At 52.0% G+C, this 13,345-nt stretch overlaps 1 protein-coding gene across 1 annotated transcript; it reads right to left on the minus strand.

The window, feature by feature from the left end:
- Positions 1-292: 292 nt before the first annotated feature.
- Positions 293-12,523, minus strand: HJV (hemojuvelin BMP co-receptor). Its single transcript, XM_074938460.1, has 4 exons — positions 12,292-12,523; positions 4,549-4,708; positions 2,318-2,820; positions 293-1,322 (listed from the first exon to the last, which is right to left on the minus strand). Exons 2-4 carry the CDS (start codon positions 4,640-4,642, stop codon positions 702-704), a joined length of 1,218 nt encoding a protein of 405 aa, XP_074794561.1. The 5' UTR covers positions 4,643-4,708; positions 12,292-12,523; the 3' UTR covers positions 293-701.
- Positions 12,524-13,345: the final 822 nt, after the last annotated feature.

A 13,345-nucleotide genomic window follows, 5' to 3' on the forward strand; every position in this document is an offset into this window, starting at 1 on the left:
GACATTCTGGTTACACTCTTGCAGTTTTCTACTTCATTCCATGTGGTTTCTGCAGGGGCTCTCACAAGAATGTCTGAAGCTAGAAACCAACAAGTTTTGCCCCCCAAAAGCTTGGAATCCAGGCTGGGGTCAATCATTTCTAACTCTAGCAGGTTCCTGAGCAAGAGGCTGCTACAGCTATGTTGGAACTGAAGTGCATGTAGGGTAGAGAAAAAGCAAGAAGGTAATTTGCAGGACCCCTATCTTGTGTGCTACAACTAGCTTGGCAGAAGCTCAGAGGAGCCACACCCTGGGTTTCAGACACATGATCAGAAAAAAAGAGAGAAAATAGAAGATAAGTCCCTGTATGGTTTTTTCCCCATGTGGCAGCAGTTTCCCCACTTTTATTAACAAATAAAAATAAATCTGAACCCACGATGGGAAAATTTCACTATGATTCAGGAGCAGAACAAAACTCAACTAATCCGGTTCTCAGCATGTTTGAGAATAGGAAGCATGAGCTGCTATTTCCAGGCCTTTTCTCTAAGACCGGGGCCTTTCGCCGGTTTGGTTCCACCCCCATGATAGCGGATTCTGGATAGAGCACTGTTTCCTTTCAGCTGATGTCCACCTCACTCCAGGCCGTATGTCACAGTGCAGCTACAGGTTCTTGGCTCAGTGACACTCCTCTTGTGGCCCTGGTACCTGATGGACAAGGAGTGTTAAAAGCACAACTGAATAGCCAGGAGGTTAGAGATGACTATGACAAGGAGGAAGGGTAAAGAGATTAGACGACAGCCCGCCCCAGTCTGGAAGATGTGCAGTTTCTCAGCATCTGGGTGGAACATCTTTGCATCCTCCAGAGCACCATGTGCGGCCAGAGTGAAATTGGCATCGCCCGAGGTTACCACATCAAAGACGCACGACTGGAAGTAGACGTCCTCCACCGGCAGCTTCTCCTTGCACAGCAGTCGCGCCGTCTCAGCGGCAATCCCACTGTGGCGACACTCGCTGCGGGAGATGCGCTGGCTGGGCGGGCAGCCGCCAACGCAGAGTTGCAGATCCTGCTCTTCGGTGAAGGCCCGTGCCACCTCCTCGGCTGCCCGGATGGAGAAGGATAGCTGCCGGCCCGCCTGACGCACAGCGATGGTGGTGCCAATGTAGGCAGCCCGGATCTCCACGTGCTGCCCGGGCGTGCGTTCCTGGATGGTCAGGCTGCTCCCCCCCGGCCTCTCGCCACCGTTCACCGAGCCATCCTCAAAGGCAGCCGGCAGGTTGTTTATTTCGGCCTGGTAGACCTTCTGGTCGATGCATTCCTTCATGTTCTTAAATATGATTGTGAGCTGCAGGGCAAAAAAGAAAGCCAGAAGGCTGGATCAGAGGCCTTACAGTCTAGTTCTGGTTAACCGTGGTGGGGAGAGGGGAAAGAGGAAGGGATTGTGACCCTCCTGGATATCTGTCAGGAGATCACACAACCACCCTGCCCTTCCCATATTGATAGATGGGAGGCAGGTCAAGGTACAGAACTACTGGTCCAACATCCAGAGTACTGGACTGAGACTCGGGACTCCTGGGTTCTGTTCCTAGTTCTGCCACTCACCTGCTGCCGGACCTTGGGCAAACTGCTCCCCCTTCCACCCAGTGGCCGTCTGTCTTGGCTGTTGAGATTGTGAGCTCTTTGGGGGACTGGGAAACTCTCTGTCTGTGCAGCACCCAGCGCAGTAGGGCCCTGCCCTTGGCTGACGTTGTAATAAGAGATCAGGAAGTTACCATATGGCCCATCATCTTTCTCAGGACTCATAGCAGCAGGTCACTGTACCCCCAAAGACAGGGTTTCCACTATACCAGGCTGGACCCAGACCTGGAGCACCTCCTAGAGCAGAGTCTGGAGCCCCTCCCACTGTTCACCTGGCCACCACTGGAAGGATGGTCTCTTGAACCCAAGCATCATTCCCGTTCTTAATTGCACGAACCCCCCTGCCCCACCTTTAGGGCTGCCTACTATGCCGTATGTGGCAAGTAAAAAGTCCCATTAGGAAAGTACTTAATGTATTTTTCTTAACTTCTCTGAATGCAATTTAAGCAGCTGGGCATTAAGGAGCAGGGGCCAGCACCATGTGAGCAGCCAGGTGTAGCTGGACAACCAGCAAGTGGTCCATGGACCGCATCTATCCCCCCCCCTGCCCTAGCCCAGCAGCACCTGGAGAGCATTTCTGTCACTGCATAAATGGTTCTTACATTTGATTCTGAGCCTCCATCCCTCTCGCACCGTGAATGCAATGGCAGCTGCCCAAAGCCTGGGGAACCCCCACCAGCCCATCACAGGCTGGGACGTTACCTTGCCGGTGGCAGTCGCGTTGGAACTCTTTGCCACCGGGTAGCTAGTTGCCTGCACAAACAAGTAGTTATTGTCCAGAAGAGGCCAGGAGCCCTCCACTCGGCAGGTGTGGAACTCATCATGGAAGGTGCGGACGTGGGGGTCCCCAAAGGCCGCACAGTGCTGGTAGGTGGGGGGCTGGCCATGCTTGTAGAGGAAGTTCTTCTCGTAGTTGCAGATATCCAGGGACTCAAAGCCCTGGTGGTTGGGTGCCGGTGGGCGGGGCCGGGGCGGCGAGGTGGGGCCTTCTTTGGAGCAGTTGTGCTGGATCATGAGGTCCTCGATGCCGTGGACGGCAGAGTGGTAGACCAGGTCACCCCGGCAGGTCCGGGCCGTCTTGCGGGTGCAGTGGGAATAGGAGCGCAGGGCATTGCAGTAAGCCATGTCCTTGTTGGAGCCGCGCAGGTTGAGGGTGGCGGCCACGTAGTCAGCGTTGCAGCGCAGGATCTTGCACTGGCAGCAAGCTGGGTGGCGAGACAGAGCGTATGGCATCACGTCTGCTCTCAGTGTTACACCACTCCACCCATTCTGCTGAAAGGTGCTAATGGCTACCATCTAGCAGGCTTTGGAGGCCAGGACAGCCGCAGACCTCGTTAAAGTCAATGGCTGTGCCAAGCACACTCTCTTTGTGTTTCACTGGAAGGCGCAATTAAGCCTGTTTGTAATGACCGTGACGAACAGTGGAGGGACACCCCCACCCAAGGCACATGGCAGGTCAGAGCTAAGGGCTTGTCTCCACTTACAGCATCATTGTAGCATTAGTGAAGACGCTACCTACACCTCGGCGTAGGCACTCCCCCTCCCCAAGAGGTGGTAACTATGTCAATGGGAGAAGTCCTCCCGGAGACGTAGCACTGTCCGCACCAGGGGTTAGGTCGTTATAACGACGGCCCTTAGGGTGACACAGTTACACAGACGTAAGTTTGTAGTGTAGACCAAGCCTGAGCCCTGTGGGTCGAGGGATTTTCCTGACTGCAAACGCAGTACAGTAGTTAGGATGGTAGGTGGCCAGCTGTGTACGTTAGCTGCTGCAAGCCAGGAGAAGCAGTTGTGGAGTGACCCTGAGGCTACGTCTACACTAGAAACGCCACAGCAACCACAGTAAATCCACCTCTCCAAGAGGTGTTAGCTAGCTTGACGGAAGAATTTCTTCTGAGCTTCTTGGGCACAGGGCTTGTTGGAGGGGCAGACGCAGGGATTTCTGAGCAAGGAAACTGCCTGCTGCTTCTTTCTCCTGTGCTCAAGGAATGAGGACTCTCTCTCTCTCGCCATTTTTTTTTTTTTTTTTTGGTAAATAAACAAGATCACACCAAGAATTGCTCCACTCCCTATCACAGATTTCTCGTCCTAATGGAAACAACCCTGAAAGGGCCCAAATCTTGGCTAACTGCTTGGGCTAAAGGGGGCAACAGAGTGTTATAACATTCTGTCCTCCTAGTCCATATTACTACACTGCCTTAGAGAGCAGTGCGTATGCAAGATCTCCCAAGATACGCTGGGCTGGGCCTGGTTGGGATGGGAGACCACCTAAATAACCACTGGGGTGCTGCAGGACATGGTGTTGGTAATTCAGTAGGGCCACTCTCCCCTGGGTCAGCACTACCTTAGCACAGTGCAAGAGAGGGTACCGTATTCTTTGGCTGGCCACCCGCAATATGGTATCCCCTTGGATCTGGAGCTTCACTTGTGCGAGCTTTAGCCTTTGGGGAATGGAAAATCGGGGGCAGAGGTGCACTGAGCATTGCAAAATCAGCTGGATCTCAAGCGTGTCCTGAAAGCAGGGAGGGAGCCACTGGGCAAGGGACTGCAGGAGGGGGGAAGATTCCCAGAGGGGTTGGGAGGAATCCCACACTAGTGAGGGGAAGGAGAAAGACTAAGTGCAAAACCCTGGTCCTACTGAATTTGGGGGCAAAGCTCCCAAGATAACCCGGTAGAACCTTGTCATCGCTGATAAGCTGTGCACAAGAGAAATGCTGCCAGGCCATTGCTGTGTTTAATGATGCAAGGACCCATCACGCTCTTGCCTCCACTTCTTATTCACTATGGGAACTGCCACCATGCTAGCAGATGCCCACCCCTCTATTTCAGCAATCCCCTGCCTTTGGCAGGTGCATGCTGCTCAGATACCCACTGGAATCCCTGCTGCTGGCATGCAGCTGACCCCTGGCATCTCTGCATGTTCAGCTCCTTACCATGCTTGCAGCAGAGGAGGAGGAAGAGTGCTCTGAGGATGAAGCAGGTGCTTTCCAGTTGCTGTGGGCTCGTACTGCAGGCTGACTTCCCCATTCCAATCCATCCAGAGCCTATGGGGATTAGGCACCCCCCGTTTCTTCTTTTCTTTCACCAGCTCCCCTGGAAGCAAAGCAAAGACAAGGATCTGGGCTAAATGAACTAACATGAGTTGCTGGACGGGATGGCTTGGTGCCCTTAGCTTCACATTTGAAATAGCCAGAATCCCTAGAGCTGCAGGTTCAAAATCCGGCAGGCTCAGCTACCCTCTTTGTCTTTCCCATGGAGAGAGACACACCTACAAGTTACTTTTTTGCAGCTCTTTTAGAAGAGAGCTTAATAACAAGGTCCTGTCCGCTGTGTGTGAACATTAGCGACCCTATGGCATGTGATATGAGATTATCCTTGGTCCCAACTGCCTTCTCCTCCCCATCCTAGTGTTCTATGCGCTAATGTTCTCTGATGCCCCACCCCAGAAGTGGCTGCATTTATATAGTTTGAAGTGCATTGGGATCCGTCAGCAGAAGATTGCCACTATCAAAGTGCGTGATACAGTTGTCAAGTTGTATTGAAATTCAGATGTTTTCAAACAGAAATATGGTATCAAAGAGAATCACAGATATGGCGTGTGTGGCAAGAGAGGGCAGAAATGGGCTGGCTGCTATCTAGCATGCATTGGCTAGGCAGCATTGATGTTAATCTGACGGGACTGGGGCTGAGAGGGGAATTCATTCTCCATAGTCCACTCGGCCCTTGGCCTCTATGCCTAGATTAACCGCAACAGGCACCAGACCTAGGGTGTTGACTTTTGTGGGCTGCTGGAAATTGGACTGAGATCCGCCCAATTCATTTGCGGGTAGGCCACCAAACCAGACAGCAGACAAGACGGGCTTATTAGTGACTTGGGCTAGACTTAATCCCTTGGCTCCCGGTCGAAAGGGTACCTGCTCCACTATCAAACCCCATGAGCCGCTAAGCCCTACTGTTTGCTGTACCTCTTTCTTGCATCCAGAGGACCTGGATCTGCAAACAGCTATTTGCAGCCATCCCCTGCACGAGGTTAGGTACAGCCTGTGCCATTTTTGCTGGCGCACAGAAGAATGCGTTACTAAGAGCCGTCAGCTGTGACTCCAGCTGGTGAAAAGCTCATTGTGAAAACAGAAGGAATGAAGCGCAGAATCGTAGATCGATTTATTTATTTTTTTAAGGCTAGAAGAAACCATTTTGATCAGCTAGTCTGAACTCCTGCATAACCCAGGCCAGAGAACCTCACCCGGTAACTTCTGCATCAAGCCCATCGCTTTTGGTTGAGCTATAAGGCATCTTTTAGAAAGGCATCCAGTCGTGATTTAAAGATCTCAAGCGATGAAGTATCCACCACGTCCCTGGGTACCACTATTCCAATGGCTCAATTGCATGCAGGGATCTATTATATAAGTTTCACTCTGTTCACCTCTACACTAAATTGACTCCACGTACGCAAAAATAAACGAGTTAGTATCCAGAACCAGGGGGACTTTCCAGATTCACAGCATCTCTGTCTCACACACACGTGGAAAATTAAGAGGAGAATTTCTCTAGAAACAAAGGGATTTTTCCCCTCTCATTTTCCATTCAAATGGAAGCACTGGTCTTACTTAGGAAAGAAGCTGAGTTTTAGCATCTATTGAGGGTAGTAACCTGAAATGGATTATGCTGGCTGCCAATTCAAAAATCTAGATACAGCAGGTCCTGTTTATAGTCCTGCATTTAGGTCTTTGAGTCTGACTTCACTAGGATCTCTCTCTCTGATGTAGAGGAACGCACCATGAACACCCCGCTAATGGTCTAACCATGTGTCTCGTGCGTTGGCCTGGGATAAGGAACACTCTAAATTCCATGGGGGTGGAGGGGATGCACATGGTTTTTTAGCTAACAGCTAGACTCAAAGCTAGCAATTTCTGCACCCTGCTGCTAGATTTAAGGAACAGACTGCAGGGTGCTGACCACGGGTAATCATATCCATGGGACCATCAGGAACTGGGATGTGCAAGTGTACCTGGGGTAGTGACACAGATACTGCATGTGTAAATAAAGGTTATTTTATTTAAAAGAGAGGTTCACACATTTAATTTTGACTGGCCCAGCTGCCTGTGGGAGTTTGATCTCCGCTCCCTTGTAGGAGCAGCTCACGCTGGCAGTATTTGCAAGTTCCTGAAAAATGTAATAAACGTTTCTGTGAGGGGAAGAGGATTTTGGAGACAATAGGGTCACAACTGCTAAATGAAGCATTATTTGTGCTGGATGGATCATAGTCCTGGCTAGAACGTTTCCCACTCCCAGCTGGCCGTCCCAGGCATTTGCTGCCAGGAAAAATAAAGTTTGATTAATGGCCGGGGGGTGGGAGATTGGTTTGAATCTGGCCCAAGGAAAAAATAAAACAGCAACTCCTTGGCATTCCTTGACAACATACGCTCTGTCTTTCTGGCCACCACCTGTCCTAGAGCAAGGAGTATCCGACGCGATTGCAATGGAGAAGGGAGCTGCAGGCCTGGAGCATGTGTATACCCAGGGTTAGATTTCTATAGGCTTATGCATACTGGTTCTGAAATTCTATTCTCGATAGGTTTTTATACCACGCTCATCGCTGTAGTATCTATGCACCTTCCAGTAGTAGGAGGAAGCAACATGACTGCACGTCAGTCCCGTGGGGTTTGTTCTCTCGCCCTCCCCACAGAGGGAGAAGCGTGTGCAGATACCCATTGCTATGTGTTTGGATTAGAGACAGCCAGGTCCAAGAAATGCGCCTTGAATGTGGAGCAGGAGAGGAGTGAGGTTTGTGATAGTCTTTGGTTGCTGGGGGAATTCATAGCACAATCTTCAACCATCCCCGGAGAAAGTTCTGTCTCCAGTCCTGGACACCCATGGACTGATACTAATGCCGATTTCTGGCCATTATGAGGTGCATGCACCTCCCTGTTGAGTCCTCATCACTCCGAGAATAGACAGTGGCTTACATCCATCAATCCCACAACCGTTTTATGTAGAGGCAGGTATCATTTTCCCTATTTTACAAATGGGGTTGGGGTTGGGGGGGGGAAACACGTGCACAGAGAGAGGTGCATCAAGCCAACTGCAGAGCCAGGAATACAGAGCCCAGCTCTCCTGAGTCCTGGCGTGGTACGCGAGCTGCACCCTCTCCTTCACTGCTCACGGAGAGCCACAGGCCACACGCAGATACAAGCACAGCACGTATTCCTCAGACACCAGGTGGTGGAATCTATCTACGCCGCTCCGCCAATGGGCCTGGACTCTGAGCGGGAAGGCCGTGGGTGAGAGGGAAGGCAACCTTTAGGGAGTACAGTACAGGGCAGCCAGGACCTTTCCCAGCTCTAAGGAAAGCCGGCTAGAAGAGTCTGGTGGAATGATCGTGCCTCTGATCAGGTGTGAAAACTGAAGGGAAAAGATCCCTGGTCCCTACGCCTGACCTGGTGGTCTCTGAGCGATCACTGGGTTGATCTGCTACCAGGGGTTAAGATCTGCTTCACTTCCCCAGTCTTCCAACTGGGGCTCGTCTATCGCCCCTACAAAAGCAGGCACACTTCTCTTTTAGGCACGCACACACACACACAAAAAAAATACTTTCCTGCCAGGATGAAAGACAGGCAGAGCAGCAATGTCCCGAGAGCAGACAGACCCTCTTAGACCAGCAGCACTGGTATAGCATCCAGACTCGTAATGGCTTGGTTCAGACAGAGGGCTCTTATGCGGTGGTCCTCTTGGCAGGGCCAGTTCCTTGGGCTGTGAGACATCCCCCTGCCCTGTCCCGTTAGAGACACTAACGCTGTCGCCTCCCTTTGTACCTCTGTCACTCAGGATGAGGCCTGGGTCCAAAGCAGATGGTTCCTTCTCCTCTGCCTCCCTCGCTCAACTTCCCCCAGCAGCGTCCAGCCTTTTGCATTTGCTTTCTCCAGCTCTTCCTGTTGTAACTGCGCTTGAACTTTGGGGTGTTTGACTAAGCCGATAAACAACCCAGGAGCATCTGCCAGCTCCCTCTGGGTTCGCTGCAGGAGCTAATGATCAACCCAGCGCTCCCCACCAAAAAGTAGCCAACAGCCACATGATCAGCCCACGTGATGGGGCCCAGGTCTTGCCATCACCCCTCCCCCAAGAACCTACCAGTAAGAAAAGATTCATAGAAGCTGAAGGTCGGAAGATCAGCTAGTGGGACATCCAGCGTATCACACGTCACCCGAGTACCCCACTGTGAAGCCCAACAGGTTGTGTTCGGCTAAAGCATCTCGACATGGAGACTTCCAGAGATGGAGATCTGATCTCAAGACACGTGAAGTGAGACCATCTTGGCAGGAACCAGGGGCCCGTGAGAATCCAACAGAATGCACGTCGCTTGGGTGGAGTCTAGTGGTCAGAGCAAGGGGGGACTAGGAGCCAGGACTCTTGGGTTCTCTTCTCAGATCTGGGAAGGAATTGGGTCTAGTGATTAGAGGACAGCAAGTGAGAGTCCAGACTGCTGGATTCTATTCCCATGTCTACTACTAATTTGCTACGTGGCTTCATGCTAATCACCTCCACTTCCCCAGCTATAAGAAGGGGATAAGAGACCTCATAGGGCATGTGAGGGTTAGCGTGTCTAGAATGCTTTGAGATCCCCACATGAAAAATGCTAGAAAAAGGGCAAAAATCTGTGCCCTCCAAACATTCTTCTCATCATATCAAGTAGCCAGGCTCAGAGGCCTGTGATCTCATGAAGAATGGAACTCAAGTAGGACTCTGGTAATAAAACGCCAGTGATTTGTATTATGGTAACACCGAGACGCCCCAACCCTGACTGGGGCTCTGCTATGCTGTTTGTGGTGCAAACACACAGTAAGAACCAGGCCCTGCCATCAAGAGCTGACCATGATCTTCTTCATGGCCTCCATGTTTCCTGGGTAAACGGTTCCACTAATAACCGAGACCTGCACTTTTTGGGATGGTATGTTACCTTCCCAGGTGTAATTCCCATAAACTGAACGTGAGAGAGAACGTTGCTGAATGCACCTGGTGCGTCTGCTCAAGGCATTACTGGAATTTCACTTTCAACTGCTGAGAGCAATTTCTGATCTGACTCAAACCACTAAAACACCATTGACTTCCATGGCATGACACTGGATTTATGCTGAGATCAGAATCCGCCCCGTCTCCAGTGAGATTTTCAGAATCTATAAGGACGTGAGAACTCAAGGGCAGTTCATGTGCATGAGGAGGAGGCTGCTCAAACTTGGGATGACCTGGAGGGAGTGTGGTCTAGTAGTTAGAGCATGGGCAGGTGGGGGAAAAAAACAAAGACTCTGGTTTCTACTCCTTCCTCTGCCACAATGGTCAAACTGTGAGTTAAAGGCTTAATATTCAGGGGAACAGAGTCCTAAGCCATGAGTAGGAATGGTCCTCCAGCACACCGAGGTTTTTAAGCCTCCTCATCCAGGTGTGAAGTCCAGCCTCCTCTCTGTCTAGGACCCCCAAGTATTAAACCCTCTGCATCTAGCCAGTCTTTCAAGTAATCCCCCTGGCCTCAGTTTCCCTTTCTGTAACCTGGGGATAAAGATACTGATCCAAGTTCCTGGGGGGGATGGGGAAACTTAATTCAGTGTTTATAAGGTGCTTTGAGATCTCTTTCTGAATAGTTCTCCAGGAGTGCCAAAGCTGCTAGCTCCGTTGTTCACGCCACCTTCCTATAATATGCAACATCCAAGGTGCCCAGAGCGGAATCGCTATAGCAAGGCAAGACCTGCACGCTGCGCTTGCCTCACGAAGCTGCCCGGCGCGTAAGCCATCAGAGAGAAGCCAGTGGCCGTCTTGTCCCCACTGCAACATTTGCAGAGAAAAGAGCTGGTTAATGTGTAGCTGGAGAGCTCCAGGCTGGTCCAGCTGTAAAAGTACTGGAAGGCCTGGAGGAGGAGGAGGAGGAAATGGGGAGCGGGAGCTGAAATCTGTCTCTCCCACCCCACCCCACCCCACCCCACCCAGCATTGGTAGAGGTTCAAGTCAGTGTTAGGGATGAGGGGCAGCCAGCTAGCTACACATGTCTATCCACATCCCACCTGTGGACATCTCACCCACCTTTACCTACCTGCCCATTGGATGGAAGGTTTCCATGGCTTCACAGGTGACGTGAGGAATCCGAGGTGAACAGGTGCTCAGATTCCGCTGCCATGAAGCCGCACACAGGGCCGTCTGAATGGCTTTAGAAACTCCCATCCTGTGCACAGTGTAAACGGCGCGCCTCCACCCCACTGTAGTAGGTAATAAAGAGTCACTCTTTCCTTTAACATTTTATTGCAAAGCAAAACACGACAGGGCGGTAACAGAAAGAGTTTTACGCGTATTCTGCTGATTTTAAAACGTTGCTTTCTTCAGCTGCGTTTTCTCTTTTCATAGCTCCGCTGTGAAACCGGATAAACTTTTACACGCATTCCTGCTGGGGCCCTGGGCATGTGCCCAGTTTCCCCGTGCCTCAAGATGTCACTGGCACCTAGATTGTCCATTTGGGCCAGGTCTACCCCAGACTCCCCCAGTTCCAGGGCTCTGATACACACCCCACACGCTCACCCAAGGCCCCAGGAGATCAGCAACCTTCACTACATTTCATTCTCTTGACTCTTCTTTATAAGTCACAGGAGAGACCAGCTTCACTTTCTCATCACACCTGTGTCCCCGCCTTGCTAAAGCCAGGCAGCCTTTGCTGGTGCATGGGCTCTGGCTTAGAGCACTGGGGCTGGGGACCAGACGCGCAAAGAAGGCTGGCCCTGCAGCTGCCTTCCCCGCACAAAGTGCCCCTGGCCAAAGGCTCTGCTGGTCTACATGCCAATCTGCTTCCTCTTCCAAAAAATCACAGAACTCTAACCACCCCCACAGCCTGCGTGCGCCCAAGCTTCCCCTTGCGCCCCACCCCCGCGACATGCTCCCTCCCCTCCCACCTGAGCACAGACCTCCCCCACGAATCCACTGCACCCCCATTTGTCCCCGGTCCCTAGTGCAGACCCTGTCTCTCCCCACCCACATCCACTGCATCTCCATACCACTTGCCCCTTCCTTTTCCGCCATATCACAGAGGCTCCCTAACCCCACCCCATCACCATTCCCCTACACATGCCCCTTCCTCTACCACCCTAACACAGACCCTTCCTCCCCTCAGCCAGCCTTGCCCACCCCACAGAGCAGACCCCTTCCCTGCCTCCACCAGCCATGCTGACACCCCCGGGCTTGCTTTGAGAATGGATGGGGAAGAAGCAGCGCCGAACTCTCCAGGACCATCTGAGCTCTCAGCTCATCCTAGGAAGACCTGGGTATAATACAGCGCCCCCCTCCTCCCCAAGCACCCTGCTCCCAGCCAGTGCCAGTACCACGCATGGACAGAGCACGTTCTCTGTGAGAGCAACAGGAGAGAGGAGATTTCCTATCAGGATGACTTGATGGCTGTTCCCTCTCTCCCTCCCTTTGGAGAAAACCCAAACATGCACTGGACCAGCTGCCCCATGCTTCAGCTCCGACCCAGATTGCTTTGGGCAAATCCCATGACCTCTGTGCCCTTCCCTCCTCCCCCCCTCCGATGATATTTACCTAGCTCACAGGACCAAGGGTTGAATTAGCGAGGGCTAATAGCAAAACAGCCACGGAGCAGCCCTCCATGTAAGTCTGCTTTTCGAAGACCAGCCCAGTGTTCTTACCAGCCAAATCTTTAATCCAGGCAGCAGCAAGAAGATTCCAGCCAGGCGGCCTGTGCCATCCACCTGGAGAGTGCCCTGGGTCAGCAGCACTCGTTCCCAGTCCCCGACGCGTGCTTCCCCGAGGGTACGTTCCAGGGGACAGGCTCAGGAGAAGACACCGTCTCTGGCAGCGAAAGAGGCCATGCTGCTTCCATGGACTGCAACACGGGCCCAGGATTCTTGATGTCTCTCCACGCCCCCTCGTTGCCACTTTCACGCAGCAACTCCCCTCCCGTTTGCAAGACACACAGAGCAGGGGACAGGCGTTGAAATAGATCGGACTAAATTTAGACCGACTACAACCCAGCCAAGAAAAACAAGCACATGGTGCGGAGAGAGGAGCCCCAGACATAGTTGCTAGCTCCCAATGGGAGCCAGGCAGCGTGCTAGCGAGGCATGCGAGCTACCAAGCCTTGCAGGGATTCACCACTCTGCTTGCTAGTGAGACAGTCTAGCAGGCCACGTGTGCAAATATCTGCATGAGCACATGGACGTTTCGTGGCAAGGGTTAAAATTTGACATTTCCCCCCCTACCTCCCACCCTGGGCAATGCCATGAATCTGCCACACCCACCCTTCCCCCCAACTGGGGAGAGACAAGAGCTGGGCTGTACTTATATGATCACAGAAATGTAGGGCTGGAAGGACTGCCGAGAAGTCAAGTCCAGTCCCCTGCACAGAGGAAGGACCAAGCGAAGCTAGGTAATCCATGCGTTAGTCCAACCGGTTCTGAAAAACCTCTAGTAAGGGGGATTCCACAGCCTCCCCACTGTGGTCCAGCGGAGCTCCGATTTGTTGGCCTTTGGAGTGCAACACAATGCAATAACAGTATAATAATAATTAAAATAATAGCTCTTCTAAATGACTTTTCATCCACAGATGCTCTTTACAAATAAGGGTCAATAGCATTAGCCCCATTTTACTGGTGGGGAAACTGAGGCACAGGTAGGCAAAGTGACTTGCCAAAGGGCACCCAGCAGGGAAGTGGAAAAGAACCCAGGGCTGCTGAATCCTAG

The sequence above is a fragment of the Natator depressus genome, chromosome 24 (genome assembly GCF_965152275.1).
Source record: "Natator depressus isolate rNatDep1 chromosome 24, rNatDep2.hap1, whole genome shotgun sequence".
In the NCBI taxonomy this organism is placed as follows: Eukaryota; Metazoa; Chordata; order Testudines; family Cheloniidae; genus Natator; species Natator depressus.